Below are 16,233 nucleotides of genomic sequence, written 5' to 3'. Positions count from 1 at the left end.
TTTCAGCTTTACGCATTAACACTATAGTACTGTTTCAACCTGTATTGAAATTGTGAAAAGTGCATGTACTTTACTCAGGTACAAAGTGAAAAGTGTGATATTCGAAAGTAACAGGAGAAAAAAGGTCTATGGTAAAACTTACAGTCGGGCGCCTGGACGTCACCACTTGAAAATGATTTTTATTAGAGAGGTCGCTGTTGCGATTCTTCTCACAGCGAAACTTCTGAAGTGACCCAGGGTGCATTCCACCAAATGGTTGTATTTCTGCGCGCGAGCTCATAAAAAAATTTGTGATCCCACGGGGTTTTTACGATAAGACAGGCGATAATCAGGAGGCATCATAGAAATATTTCGATAAATCACGAATTTAGGACTGATAGTCTCCAGTTCAGGGTATTTCTTTCACAAAAATCCCGAAATTGCAGACCTATATGCATGCATTTTGGATAGAGGCGGGCCCGGCTACATTCAGAAATGAGCGCTTAGTTTTATTACTATTTTGGGGGTATCTTCGTTCAAAGGCGAATAAACAAAATTCGTGGCTAACCCCAATGATATTGAAACGAAAAGTGATCTTCTGGCCATAATTTTGAATTTCCATTGAAAAAAGTAGGCCAACCTCTTCACGAGAGTCAACAGGCGGCGCTATTTCGGTCCGATTTTGCACTGTTTTCTATGGGCGCGTATTTGGTGTAGCGCAACCCCAAAATTGAATTTTGTGAACTGAAAGCCCGTCATTACTATATGACGATCTCAACATGCATAGATTAAAGCAAATGGCAGAAAACCTTTAACCAATCCTCTTAGGGTTGTTTGATTTGAGTAGGTACTTTTATGATTTCCATAACGAAAAGTAAATGACAGGCAATACAAATAAAGAAAATGCTGATAATTATTTCTTGTATTTACATGAATTTATCCTCAATTTTCAGGAAGGGTTGGATGATTACAGGTCTCGTACGAGGAAGATATTTGCGCTCCCGGCGACCTCGCCCGCCCTCTCTTGCCATTACTTTATCTATAGATATTCCCGGCTAATTTGAGAACTGGTCATTAATTTTATAGTTTGAAGTTCGATGAAGGCCTCTGGTACTTTATCAATAATAAACGACAACGCAGTCTGATGTGCGTGTATTCTACAAACGGGTGGCCATGTAACTTGAATATTCATAAAAACAAAATATGGAAGGGCTGCGTAGCACCGTGATCAGAATATTGACAAGAATATATAGTACATAATCAGTGCTGTGAACTATGTATTTGCCAAGCTTTCGGTAACTGAGTACCTTCCTCAGGGCAAGCAGATTCAGTTCACAACTGAGAACGATTGCAGGGCGGATCCAGAATTTTTTCCCGTGGGAGGGGTCAGTTCACAGTTCAGAACTGAATCTGCTTGCCCTGAAGAAGGTAGCCTACTCAGTTACCGAAAGCTCGGCAATTACATATTTCAGAGCACTGATTATATATTATATTCTCTAATATTCGTTATGCGTCTAACTACCACGTCGAGCTCAGCACGGAAATGTACTTTCATGAATATGCAAACAAAAGCATTTCTGTTTATTCAAAGTCGTAACGCAATCGTAAAATTCGAAAACCACAGTTGTGGGAATATGTGAAATGATAGACGTTACTCCCATTGCCGTAATACATGTATATGGGGCTTGGATGCAATGCAAAGGGCCATTTCTAATGACCTTTTAATGCAGGGCAGATCCAGAAATTTTTTTCCGGGGGGGGGTCAGGCCGGAGATTTTTTAATGTCTCATTTTACAGATAAGCGGAAACGATGATGAAACATTACATGACATATACATGCATTGTTTCCATACATCGGTGCAGGGGGGTATTTTTGTCTTAGAACAGGCGTCGACCCCCCCCCCCCGTCTGCATTGTACTTCTCAGATTGAGCAAAATAATTATAAGCATCTTTCCGACTATCAAACTTTTCACTGAAGCAATATTTATGACAACGCTCCACTGCGTTCAAACCCCCCAGACAAACTTTCAAGAAGTACACTTAGAAACTAATAATTCCATAAAATATACATGTCGGTGAACACGCACGGTGAACGTGTAAAACGTGAAAGACTTCTAAATGAAAATTAGTTGCGGGATTCTTCAAACTAATTGTTATAGGCGTGCAGCATACTGTCAAACCAAATGAACTATTCAACACAAATTTAAAACAAAAATCTAACAAGCTTTTTCAAGACTGTATGCAAGTGTTCATTTGTAAAAAGGTATTGGCCGTTTCGGGTTTTTTTTTCGAGCTAAAGTTTTAATGAATTTTACGTAGCACACACATTAAAAGGTGTCTGTTAAACATCACAGAAGTTGCTGTTTGGGGACAGCACATACTATTGTCAATTTTCTCTGTATATTTAGGACATTAAGATTCATCGAGGCATTAAGGATTTTTAATCTGCGTGGCGTGTTCATTTCCGTTTATAGTCAAACTCAGTCAATTTACTTCCAACTTCATCAGTTCAATTCAAATGTGCATGACATGGCTTATCTGATGCTGCATCTTTCTCTCACCTACACTGTGTCTTAAAAATGGTGCAAACAAATACTGTTCATTTTAAACCCAACAGAATTAAAAAGTAAAGGTTAATAGATCAAGTTTGTGGCAAGCTGGCATGAAGAACAAAGTAATGGAACCAAAACTGAAACGTTACACTCGGACAAGAGAAATCGAAAAGTGGATAAATGCTGGGGGAAATGTTTATACTGCTCAAAGGGTTCATTCAAAGGTGGTCTTGGTTTATCCAACTATGGCATTGTTGATGTTAAGCAGATTAGAGAGTGGTCATATGATCGTGCAGAAACTCTGCAAACATATTTGGAAAGCACCATTTTTTGTCACCGACAAGATGAAGCTCCGTGATGCGGACACCGCATTTCATATTCGCAAGATAATTCAAATCCTACTTTAAACCATTGGTTAAATAACTGTTTCCACGAACTCCTGAACAGGAACTTAAAAGGTCAGATTTCAAGACTAGAAAAAAGGAACATCCATAAGGAACATTCTCGACTTGTCAATGAATCTTCATACACACAAAAAGGACATCCAACACAGTGGACAGGAACAACGAAAAGGAAGAAGGCAAATTTCAGCTAGGGTGGTCCTAAAAGTACATGTACATGTCACGGATTGAAAATAATCACTGGAGTAACACAGTGGTTCCCTCTAGAGTTGCTGACTTGAGTGGTTTGGACTCGAGTCGGACTCGAGTCGGACTCGAGTCGCTAGTTTTTCTGACTTGTGACTTGACTTGGACTTGCAAAAACTGACTTGCTGCCACATCTGGTTCCCTCCTAGTGACACTGACAATTCATATTAAACTTTTATGCCATACTTGACACCAATGTCTTTACTGGTCTGAATCACAAGCTTTTATTGGGAACCTCACTTTATTACTGATGAGAGCTGCTGCTGTTAAAAGAATTGCCGACAGAGTTAAAGACTCAAAAGTCTGCAAGGCAAGGCTTAGAAATTCTGTTTCAGAAAACTTTCTCAGTCCTCAAGGACCACATTTAAGTGTAAAATTCCTCAGTTCTTGAAAACTGCAGTTTCCACTACTGTTGAAAAAATATCCAAACTCACTGAGTTTAATTATACCGTGACCTTTGCTTTTATTGCCATTGTCGCGAAGTGTTTTGAAAGGATTTTGAAAACTCGATTGATAATATTCTTTGAGATTTCATTATTGGAGTTCGGTTTAGCAAAAAAAGCTGAGAGGGAGTATGTAAGCTAAATGTAATTCTGTGGATTAATTAAATCTTGTCAAATGAGAGAGTTTAATATAGGATTACATGTACCACAGTTTGTGTCTGATATCGTTCTCATCAATAGCCAGAGTCCGAGTCAATATAGCGGTGTGTTTTATTCTCAGTTCTTTTTACACTATATACAAATGATCTGGAAGTGTGGCATTGCTTTGATCCATAATTTTAAAAATGCTACCGTTACTTTATTAACAAGATTTATTAGTCATGACGGCAACGCCGGATATGGAAATGAAATTGGCGAGTTTGTGAAGGGTGCAAGTTAAACTTTGTGATTTTAAATTTACATAGACTATGAGGAAAACGTGCTCCGTTTGGAAGAATGAGGTGGTATGTGTCTGTCCACATATTGTCACCTATCACAAGTATCCAACAGCATTCTGGGAATTACTTGAAAATGTCAGCATTCTCTAAGCTATGTTCCGTTTCACTGACCATAGTGTCAACCGGGTTGTTATGTTCTATTGCGATGGTGAGCCCTAACAAAACAATAAAAATTAAGAGTCACTAAATCTGCTGGAAAAATCATCGGTGTCACTGTCAAAGAATTGAGATCAAAAATACGAGGAAGCACTGCTGCTGGCAAAACTAACAGCAACTACGAATCTGTATTAGGGACATGGCAAAAAAAAATCTCTCCACCTTGAGCTAACTCCTATACGACTTGTATGTCGTTCGTACGACTTATGAATCATAACTCGTACGTACAACATGTAACTCGTACGTAGGAGATATAAGTCGCACGTACGAGTTATAATTTAGAAGTCGTATGTACGAGATGGAAGTCGTACGTACAAGGTAGAAGTCGTACGTATGAGATAGAAGTCGTACGTACGAATTAGCTAGAGGGGGAGATAATTTTCTTTTTCGCTATGTCCCTAGTACAGCTCCATAATCAATACTGTTTAACTAATAGTCCATTTCAAATACGTGTATTTGACTAAAATAAAATAAAATCCAAGACAGATCCTTATCGTCTGTCCTTTGTACGGTGCTTGCTTGTTTGTACAACTGTTTTATCAGGTACTTTGCTGTAGGCCTACTGTTGCTGGTAAGACCATAAAACTTACCGATATACACTATTCAGGGTATTTCTAACCGTCCGAATGTCTTTCATGCCGGTCCCCACCGTCCTTCCTCCTGCTCAGCTCCATTTTGGGAGGGGGATCACCCCCTTTCAAGTTATTCCTCTGTCCCTCACTATTTTTCACCCTTGTTTATTCCTATCTCTGCCTTAATTCTCCTCACACCTGCCATCTTCTTCCCGTTCCCTCCAATAATTAAGATCTTGCAGATTTCCTTTTGACAGTGAGCAACCAATAATGGACCGGAAAGAGGGAGTCTAAATCAGTGTCGCGTTTTCCAGAAGGGCGTCTCGTGACTTCTGTCAGCAATACAGAAAAAAATACACATATTCCTTCATATTGGTCAAAGGTCTTATAAGAGGGCATCGAGGAAAGCGATTCAGTTTAGGCTGTATGCATTCGGTATTCGTTTCAAAAAGTACTTTCCATCTGGCGCGGATACCGACGGGGGGATCATGGGGATCAATTCCCCCTGCTATGACACCGATAACGAATAAATAAAATGAAATACAAAACTGTGGATAGAATAAAAAGGACCACAGGTTATTATTTGTACATGTACATCAGTATCATTGCAATGCCCTACCTATGCGTCCACCTGTCCGCAAATATCGGATACCAAAAAATTTAAGGGGACCGCCCCTCCCCCCAAAAATCCTGGATCCACCCCTGTTGTGTTTTTATGAGTGGATTTTTTCTAAAATGAGTGTGAAAACAGTTATTTAAAAATGAGCAAGTATTCCTCTGTACCCTGTAGGGCAGTTTTGTCTTCTCCGATGATCCACAACCGTTCATCCACCCCTCCCCTTATCATCACGTGTGTCACATCACATGTTTTGGCAGGCCTTGCACTAACACGCCATTGGTCAACACGCAGGCTTGTATAACTGTATCACGTGTGAGCACTTGTACTTCAGCATGGTTACCAATGTCCAGTGCTTTATCGTATATTACATGTAGGTAGATTAGCTACGGTGTCAGTGGGTGGGAACCACGAGGAAGTAAACACCGTACCCATACAGTGCGCACAAGCAGTTAATTTCGAAGTAACCCCACTTAGTTTCTGGAGTTCTTACTCGGCCTGCCGCGTGAGTTGCTGGGAGCTGAAAAGCATATCTTCTTTTGAAAATGAATTTCCTCACAACTTTCCTCATTGTTGCTGTGGCTTTAATGCCCGTTGCTTATGGCTTGTCGTCGAAAATTTGGAGCAAAGAGACTACGTTTCAGAAGTTGAGCTCAGCTGGCAAGGTACTTCTTTGTTTTGGTATCTCACAACAATGAATGCATATATATCTATACATGTATATCCGCCGCCCCGGTCGTGCTGATAAGCCTTATCGCAAATACTGCATGGGTGATTTTGCACAATGGTAGAAAGGCATTGTGGGAAGGAAAAAGGGGCAAAGTTTGCTCCTTTTGCCTTCCCACAATGCCTTTCTACTGTTGTGTAAAATCACCCATGCAGTATTTGCGATAAGGCTTATAGGGAAAACATCATTCCATTAGGCTGCACGCAAGCAGGGAGTCAGGTTAGCGTAGTAGTTGTTTCCGCGCCTTCCACCTCTGCAGTCCTGGTTCCAATCCCGGCATAGTGCCCACATGGATTGGGTTTTCGGGCATTGTATACTTTGGGATCCCAGTTTTTTGTCATTTTAATCTTGCAAAACAGGTAAGTCCCCCCAAAGAACAAAGGCAACACTCTCTTTATTGCGCTGACCCTATTTTTTGGAAATTTCAAATTGTAAATTGTGAGAAAATGTCACTTTCTTACTGATAAACTAGCCATGCAAGTTTGTATCCATGGGTCATGTGTTAAAACACGCACATTTTCCCTCATAATGTCCCTCAAAACCCTGCCTTTTTTTGACAACATCCACCCTACAGTTATTGAGCATGATGTCACGGTCATCTACAGTACCAAGGTGATTTCAAAAGTTAAAATGCTCTCTCTTCTGTAGGAACAAGATCCCCAAATTTACAGTCCCCTGGTTTTCAATCCCTACCTGATTCCGTGGGTTTTACCCAGAATATTCCTCTGGGGTTTTCCTCCCACCTCTAAAACTGTAACTGCTTCTCATTGTCTCCTCTCTACAGGTTTCTTCAGGCTTGCGAGCTACAGTGCCTATAGGGCGCCTTGGAAAAATCCTTGATATCATTACCAGAAATATTAAAATGTTGGTGGATTTTTCCTGATGGATGCCTTACCAACTGCATGATTCAGATTCAGATTTAAAATCATGTCGAGATAGAACAGAACGAGTTTGATGGAAGCAAGACTTTACAGATCCAACCCCCCTTCCCTTCTTGAACTAAGACTGCAGGATTCCACAGACCCTCACTCACTCAGGGATGGTCAATGCTGCAGTTGGGCTGGCCCAACTTAAGTGGGATTTTTGGCAACCTTCTCTTATTTTTTGTGGCTTGCAGCCTTATATCTGACAGAATTCATCCAAAATATGCCACTCTGGCATTTCACCCATGACACAAACAAAGGCTAGAGTCTGGCAGCACGGGTCGTTAATACATGAACGTGATGATAACAATGGCACATGTATGTTGTGGCCCAAATAGGCATACAGTACTTCGCTGCACCGATTCACTTGGCCATGATTTCTCAGACTCATGTAATTTCCTGCTGCAGCTAAGTAATTTGGACACAGCCAACCATTGTTGAGCCAGCCCTGCTGTGTAGCACCATAGTTGTAACTGTGGTTAGGACGGTGTCATCGTTATGGTAAAACAAGGTGACGAGGGCCTGGCCTCTATTTCCTCAGTCATGCAAAATCCTCCCAAAGCAGAAATAGTAGAACAGGAATCATTATTATTAATAATAAAACAGGAAATTATTATAGTAAAGATTGCGGTAACACCATGTATTTATCTCTTCTTTGAGTATGTGTGGTTCTGAGAAGAACCGGGGAATAACTCGATGTTTCGAACAGTGTACTCTGTCCGTCTTCAGGAGACTGCAGGATTCTAACTGGGAGTGGAGCTTTATTACCAACATCACTTTTGAGTGTCCATAGGAAAAGAGAAGTTCTTCTCTGTAACACAAGAAATTCCCAAAACTTGCAATGTAATGAGAAAGAACATCTGAATATGGAGGACCCACAGTATGTGGTAGTCTGTCTCGGTTTCATTCTGTTAAAGGGTAGCTGGAATTAATTTGTTTGAATACAAACTTTGAAAATGCACCTTTGTGTCTCAGTTAACTGTGTTTTCAACATTTTTTCCCCACACTACCGGTATTTCAAAGGGTATTTTGCTGCCTCTTTGGTGTTTATGCTTATGAGTATAAATGTTCTTGAGCAAAACTTTGATGTCATCCCAGGAAGAAAACCTAAATGTTACATTAGTTTGTACTCAAATACGTCATGCATTTTGGTAGGTTTTACAAGGCTAAATTTTCTCTTTTTTGCCAATCGTTGTTTATGTGCATTGCAATAAGTGGGCACCACTACTTTTCTCTGAAATGTTTTCAGGAAGTAAATTCTGGGTTCACTATTTGAATAGAAAAACCAGTGCAATTAACAATATCTTCCCTGGATGACATCATAACAACAGCGCCCTCAGTTGTCCAGTTAAGCATGGATAATTTTAAGTATTTAAAAAACACATCTTTCAGTCCATTTAACCAAATGGGAGTGTTAAAGAGAGTTCATACATTGAAGAAGAGTGCAGGAAACTTGTGTCCAAGAAAAATTAATTGCAACTCCCTTTAGGCATGTTGGTAGATCTTTAAATAGTATCGTAAGTACGTGTAATACTTTTAAAGAACTTGATGTAATCTGGATATAAATAGATACATACAAACTGTTCATGTTTATTTTGTTGTAACAAAATCAGATGAATATGGGTCATTTCACATCAGGCCTACCTTTTGACCTCAAAGTCCTCCAGTTGTGATAATAATTGCTGTGCTTCTAGATATTGATGAGCAATGAACACATGTATACATTGTACCAATTTTTGGCGACAGACACTTTTAGGGCAAACCCGTTATATATAATTAGCATCTCCCCAATGCAAAAATACATCTTGAAAATAGTTCGCGGTACTCGCTGCTTCATTTGACTCAGACCGGCCAGCCGACCCCGGCAAGCTCGGTGGTTGAATGGTTAAAACATCTGCACTAGTAAGCAGGAGGTCATGGGTTTGAGTCCCACCCGAGTAAGCTTGTGAGGTTTTTTCGCAAGCTCTCGGACAAGCACTGAGCATACAGTGCTTATTAATATACGTTGGGTAAGGGCAAACCTGTTATATATAATTAGACACTTTTAGCTTAAAACATCATCCTTTGAATTAAAACAGCGAACAATAAGCTTTAGCTCCCTCTTTCACCACTATTCACCGTATAAATTTATTGTTGTAAACACATGTTTTGTATGTCGCCATGCTTGAAGTGACTCATTACAGATCAATCACATTGATAATTTATTATTTGTTATGAAATGTAGTCATATTCAAAGCAATCTATTATGTAAAAATTAAATAAAGATTGCTACTGACGTCAAAAGCACGAGTTGAAGTCCTCCTTCATATCAGGCAAACTGAGAACAAAAGCCATCAGGAGCATCCAATAGAAGCCTGTATTGATGATGTCACACTATGGCTCTGCAATCATGACTGCTCTTGCACATGTCAGCATTGTGTTTGCTCACACTTAACATGAGAAAAAGTTGAACCATCCAAATTTGAATCAGAGTAACGTCCTGATGAATTTCTGGCACATGGCCGCGGTCATTTGGCGAGAAGGACATCTAACTTACTTTACCCGTTTTTAAAGTTCTTGTGCTATAAAACCCCTATTACGGCCACAAGGTCAAGAAACTCTGGGGACCAGAGCTATATTCTGACAACATCAAATCGGTAGATTTGTTTGCTCGTCTCATCCCCCCTTTTTTTTTTTACTCTGAGCATTCTCATGGTGGAACTGAACTCCCAAAATAACTATTCTTTTTTTAATAAATGCAAAGAGAAGCTGCCACCTTATTGATGATACTGGTATTAATGACCAATTCCCTGTTTAATGATTTTATTTTCCATAAAAGCAATGTGATTGATCTTTAACAAACAGAAGATGTTTGGAAATAAATCAAATCACCGAATGCCTCCTGTCGCAATTTTGAACGATCTTGTAATGGTACATGTACTATGTAGGAGTTGATGATGCCATTTCTGTTGTTATGCTAGACTCGGGTCGGCCTGTATGGCTTCAGCTTTGAGGACTGTGGTGGCTCTTCGGACCCCCTGCATGGCAATGTCAGTCTCTCCCCAAACGACCCTGTCACCCTGCCCGGTAAGCTCACGGTGTCTTTCAATGCCTCATTCGGCGTGGACGTGAAGTCGCCACTGAAGGTTGTTCTTGAACTCAAGAAAAAGGTGAGTCTGTGACTTGCTGGACTCCATACTTGGACAAGAGAGGGAGCTGTGTTGCTATTGTTGTCCCTTTTAAGGGCACATGTACTTCAGGGGTTCCTTATAAAATTCAGTGTTGTAGTCGAGACCACTTAAGACCACCACAAGACCTCCAGTCTGAATTCAAGTCAAAGCAAAACAAAAGCAAAACTGGTAGTTGTGACTGGTCTTGTGCCTGGGCTTGTGTCTTGTAATGGTCTCGACTGCAACACTGCCTTAATTAGGGAGCATCTCAAAGGTTTGGATAGCTTTGGAATGCATTATTCCCAGGATGTCTGTAATTGGAGCAGGCCATTCTAGAGTCATCAGTGTGCATGCACAGAGACCAGTGTTCCCTAATAGGGATTGGAACAGGCAGTGTTCACATTGGAAGATTTGATAGCAGTCCAACTTCCGAGATGTTCCCTTCTCTTATCTGTACTGATACTGTAGGAGGCAGCAGGGACATACAGTAAACTCTGGCTAAGTCGGCACTCTCGGGACTCGGAAATTATGAAGACTTACACAAATGCCGACTTGTGCTGTAAGTCGTCATTTTGCTGACTTACACATTCACATGTATTGCCTATTTACTGTACATTATGATTCCTTGCACTAATTCAGTGGCTTTGATTTACCCTGGTTTATTTTTGGACATGTACCTCCATGTCCAATCCCAGCAAGTTTGTTCTCAATTATTATCCTCACAGGCTGCAAATTTGATAATTGACCATGTGTCCCTAAGGACGAAGCAAAGACGGCAAGCCACTTAAAAATATCACATCACGACTCGATAGTGCAATATGTACATGATACAGTTACGGTACAGAAAACATACACTCATCTACACGCATTGGTTAAGTTCGTTAAATAAGGCGACCCCTAAAATGGAGAGAGTGCATGCATGTAGCACTAGAGGGGTTACTGGTATTGATGTACTCACGCTGGCCGATTATCAACCACGGCCTGTGTTGCTAATAAACAGACATCGGTCAAGCACGATTTTTTTTTTAATGCGGAATTACATGAAGGAATTTTCGTGGTTTTGTGGGAAAGGGACTGAGAAAGACATGCCGACTTATACGCAATGACGACTTATAAATGCCGACTTAGAAATGAAAGTTTCAATGGAAATACATTACAGAAGATTGGGACTTTTGTCAAAAGCTGACTTAGATGATATGATGAGTTGCGCGATGCCGACTTAGTCGGAGTTTACTGTACCTGTAATTAAGTTGGGCAGTGTAAGGGAGAACGCTGACCTTCCAGTTTCAAAACTGGAAAAAAAATGGGTTTTTTTATTTTGAGAAGTCTCGGATCCACCAATCAACAATTTACCAATATGTAAATGAAACCCCCCCCAAATTGTTTTTGCTGTACCGTCTGACCGACAGCGAAGTCCCCAATTTCAAGTTTGTGAGGTTTGGTCCTTAGTGGTTAGCACTAGTGGTAAGAAATACCTCATAGGAGGGACATCACAGACCTCTGTTTGGGGGGCGTGTCTGCTATGCCCCCTTCTCCCACCCCATGTACAGTGACACCACCCAAAGGCAGTCCCTTTTTCTCACTCCTTAGCCTTGGGTGCACCGCTGTAAGAAAAAAATTAATAAATAAAATCAAAAATAACTGGTCCCCTGATGTACATGTTGCAGGAGCTTATTTGGATAGATTTGCCTTGCGTGGATGGAATTGGATCCTGCACATACGATGATTTCTGCAAGATGCTCCCACCCGAGCCGGCCTCTGGCTGCCCACCCCCGCTGAAGGAAAAGGGTCTTCCATGCCGATGTCCCGTCAAGGCGGTGAGTTGGGTTGTGCAAGATGCATCCGTGTCTTTGAATTTACCATGTCTAACCAAAGAGTAGGGCCTGAAATCTTGATCCGAGATTCCTAACGGAGACGGTTGATGTCAACAAAATGGGGACGGGACGCATGGCCTGATGTGTGTTAGGGGTCAGGAATTTGGGGGCAAATGACTGTGGACTTTCTAATTCTAAGGTACCATAAAAGACGTCACTTTCTCTGTCAGTGTTGCAGTCTTATTTTTGCCTACCAGTGACTAGTACTGGTAACTGCAGCTGGTTGCCAGTCAAAAAGCAAAAGAATAATTGCTCAAAGTTTCATGGGCCTGTCAAAACATGGAAAGAGTACTGCTGTTACTAATATTAATTGCTAAATGAAAATCCTACTTTTGGAGTAATAGGCAAATGAACATTTGAGCTGAAACCTGACGCCAAATTTTTGTACAAACTATCTCTGCAAACTTTGACTGCCTGTGCGGCAGCACAATATAGACAAATTAGTTCCTGGTCACTCACTTTTAATGTACATTTTGCTGTTGCTGATGTTGTCAAATCTATCACATTCACTGGTGAATAACAAGTCAACTCAGTGGTCTAGTCACAACTTAAATAAGAAAGAAAACTTGTAAGCAGCCTGATACTGTATGACCTGTAATGAATTTGGCTACAGTGGAATGTGAAAGGGAAGTACATGCATATGTATTGGAGCTGCTTTTTGTAGAGTACACACATGTATTTTTAGCAATCTGCTCTGAATGAACAGAAGTGATTGAGGCTATGTTTGATTGATTTGGCTATGGCTAAATATAACATGTGCCCTATGGTAGCCACTGGCAGCTACAGCCATTGCCCATAGTTTTGTACATTAGCCACTCATGTACAGTATACATATATATGTAACTCATACATAGCCTTGTTTTTGTCTTTATTAGAACTCCAAGTAGGGTCTAGTTTTGGTACCATGTGGCTAACTCATGATTTTTTCTTTAAATCCATGCCTCTGTGTATCGTCAAATCCAATTTGGTCTTTCTAGAGTCAGCATGCACACTAATCTCTTCCGGTTGTTTCAAAGTGGATGCGTACAAGCAAATAATACACCACATTCATTACAAGTTTTCAGTGACGTGCACAATCCAAGAAACATCATCACAGCTTGTATGGTACTGTGACCAAATTTCCTTGTAAAGATGGTGTTACGTCTAAAGGTACATGCATGCATGGCATCCATTTAATTAGCCTAACGAGCTTTTCATTGTTTTATATCATTCAGGGCAAGTACTCCCTGCCCCCTGCAGTGTTTACCATCCCCACCATTCCAAAAGTCCCAGAATTCCTGGCCGATGGAGACTACAAAGCCAACGTCAAGGCTTACTATGGCAGCAAAGAACTGGGCTGCATCAATCTGACCTTCTCACTCAAGCTGAATGAATAGATCAGCCTTCACCCTTTGTCACGAGATGAGTAAAAAGATGTGCTTTCAGGAATGACAGCTTTTGCACAACAGGAAGATCATTCTCTCTCCAGCATTCTTAAAGAATACCAATGATAGCAAAGGTTGAGAATTCCACATCAAAAATGGTGTTGTGTGAATACTTGTCCTTAAAGTAGAAAAAGGACCACCAATGTACTACTTTCAGTATAAATTTTAACCTGCAATTCAAATTTTTCCCTAATATGCTTACACTTTACTGATTATAAAGATTGATGAGTTTGGTAACAGAATAATGCTACTTGAATAAAACAGCATCATTCAACAAACTATGACTATCAACCCATTAACATTCACAACTAGCAAAGTAATTCTTTTTTTTTATATTGAAAATAGAACTTCACATTGGTGCTAAATGTCGAACATAAGTGGTCCTTATGCTATTTCACTGATAGAAGTATTCACACGGCTCCACCTATGTATGTCAGAACGCTTTGTTCTGTTAATGTGAAATTGTCCTGATGCAAAAAAAAATTTTGCCTGAGTTGTCCAAAATGTAACATCCAGATTTTTCTGTGCTGTGCTTGTGCAGCTGAAATAACTTCCGGGTCCATGTCAACCCCCCCCCCCAACTCAGTCTCAGAGGCTTGAAAAAGCAACAGTGCAGTTAGAAATGACTCACAAATCCTGAGAAAATGACCACCAAGGTCCAGCATTCGTAAAGTCTCACTTAAAGGACAGTGGTCGTGGTGTCACGTCAATTTCAAAAGGCAGTATCTTTGGCCAAATATAATACCATGCCTTGGAAAAGTGCAACATGGAATACATGTACCACTGTTGGCAAGTGGTTAAGTCTTACACAATACGCTTTTACAAATATTACAAATAATATGTGATTTGCTAAGTAGCTCAATGAAGTCGAATGCAGGCCTTTTGCCGTCAATTTCCACAAAGTTACTTTGAAACTGATCAGTAAAGCAGTAGATTTAATTTTCATCATAACTTCATCTGTCAAGGATCAAAGAACAATCCAGAAATTGCTTGTTTCATATGTATGCAACTTTACCATTGGCCTGTTGGCCATGTTTGCAGATGAAAAACTCCAGCAGTTTATATATATATGACAGTCATGCATGGAATGGTTGCTTTGGCAGTACATCAGTTCAGTTTATTGCATCTTGGAGGTTTACTTTCCAAATCTTCTTATGTGTAAGAGTCTGATTGTTCAAAAAGAAGTTCAGGAAATCCCAAGTATTTTTCCAGTATACTTGTAACTGTTTGTGTATTTTTATATATTGGAATTTATTGACTGTCATAAAATAATCTTCTTAAGTGAAATGTCTACTGGAATAGATTCTGTGAAGATAAAATTGCAATACAGCGAATCCTGAACATATGTAAATGCTGCAATCTGAAGTACAGTATGTACATGTAGTTAAACATGCTTGTAGACAAGGATGTTGGTTGGAGTCCACCAAAAGTAGAAGTTTGAAAGGGGCTTTGATATACCCCCCCCTGAATGCTTCCTTGATTGCAGTAGGGATTTCTAATCATGTTAGATATTCAAATGAAATTGCATTGCAAACCTATACTCCTTTTTTTCATAAATATATAATTTAAGGTTGAATTAAGAAAGTCAAAGGTATTGGTTTGAAGCCTGGACTTGTGAAATCCCTGTCATAGCTCTTCTGAACTGTAAGGTCCAGTGTTTTGTTGGGTATTCCCGTTATCAGTGATGACAGTGGCTTTGACACAAAGGCAATTTGACAAGGATTATTTATCTTATTGCTGACTGCATGTCAGGGTTGGTAATTTGATTGTACCCAAAAATCTCAGAAAAATGAAGTGCGTTATTTCAGCCACGTGACCACAGATCATGGACGTGCACATCTACCTCAAAGCCTGTGGAAAAACTATTCAAATTTATCTTTTTAAAATGGTTAGGAAAAACTTTGTGGTTAGGCCTCTGAATAAGAATGAGATTGATTCAGTCATGCTGGCAAAAGCTGTTAATCACTTGTCCGAATGACTGTTACAGTTTATCATTCAATATGAAGCAACCAAAGCAACTTTTTATACTACAGGTATGCTGAAATACTAAGTTTGTTAGACTAGTGAAAGGCAAATTCCGGTATCTGACTTTTAATGAATGGGTTTTACTTTCTACTGGTTACAGGTGTGAGCCTGTAATGCAAAATTATGCAGTGTAAAGACATTCCCAAATAAAAAGGGCAATTTTTTTTCTGCAGGTTGTTCATAATGCTTGTCAACATTTTTCATTTATAATGAGATTTCTATTGTTTTCTATCGTATTCATAGTGCTTATTGTTTCAAATAAGTACTAATTAAAATAAATAATGTGTGGTTTGGGACCATTTTCAGCCAAAAAATTCCACACTAAATGTAATTATTGAATATGAAATATATCAAGTGACAGGATATGCATGTGCCTTGTTTCGATCAAAATGTGGAAAGAATTGAGTTGACACTAAAAAATATTAAATAATTTTGTTTTGTTGGCAAACTGATAATTTTGTACAAATTGTCCTTTATCAACAAATTAGATAAAAAAAAAGTCTGCATGTGCGTTGTTTTACTTGGAAACTGTAACCAGATACTATACTGAAGCCAATGGTTGAAGCATTAAAGGTTGCATTACACCAGGAGAAGAGAATCTTCATTGTGGGAAGTGTACTGAAGTCCATGGCTATCTCATACTTCCAC

At 39.7% G+C, this 16,233-nt stretch overlaps 1 protein-coding gene across 1 annotated transcript; it reads left to right on the top strand.

The window, feature by feature from the left end:
* The first annotated feature begins 5,844 nt into the window (after nucleotides 1-5,844).
* Nucleotides 5,845-16,183, top strand: LOC110977224 (ganglioside GM2 activator-like). The gene is made up of 4 exons (XM_022231157.2): nucleotides 5,845-6,128; nucleotides 10,074-10,262; nucleotides 11,930-12,079; nucleotides 13,351-16,183. The coding sequence occupies exons 1-4, from the start codon at nucleotides 6,009-6,011 to the stop codon at nucleotides 13,510-13,512; spliced, it is 621 nt and encodes a 206-aa protein (XP_022086849.1). The 5' UTR covers nucleotides 5,845-6,008; the 3' UTR covers nucleotides 13,513-16,183.
* Nucleotides 16,184-16,233: the final 50 nt, after the last annotated feature.

Source organism: Acanthaster planci, linkage group LG02 (assembly GCF_054643075.1).
Source record: "Acanthaster planci isolate LZ-2023a linkage group LG02, COTS_SCS, whole genome shotgun sequence".
Taxonomy (NCBI): domain Eukaryota; kingdom Metazoa; phylum Echinodermata; class Asteroidea; order Valvatida; family Acanthasteridae; genus Acanthaster; species Acanthaster planci.
The sequence above is the reverse complement of the archived record's forward strand: the minus strand, read 5'-3'. Positions and strand labels throughout refer to the sequence as shown.

Coding starts and splice junctions, on each gene's coding strand:
- LOC110977224 (XM_022231157.2), top strand. CDS start 6,009: ATGAATTTCCTCACAACTTTCCTCATTGTTGCTGTGGCTTTAATGCCC. Junction 6,129..10,073: donor AGTTGAGCTCAGCTGGCAAG/GTACTTCTTTGT, acceptor TTGTTATGCTAG/ACTCGGGTCGGCCTGTATGG. Junction 12,080..13,350: donor GCCGATGTCCCGTCAAGGCG/GTGAGTTGGGTT, acceptor TATATCATTCAG/GGCAAGTACTCCCTGCCCCC.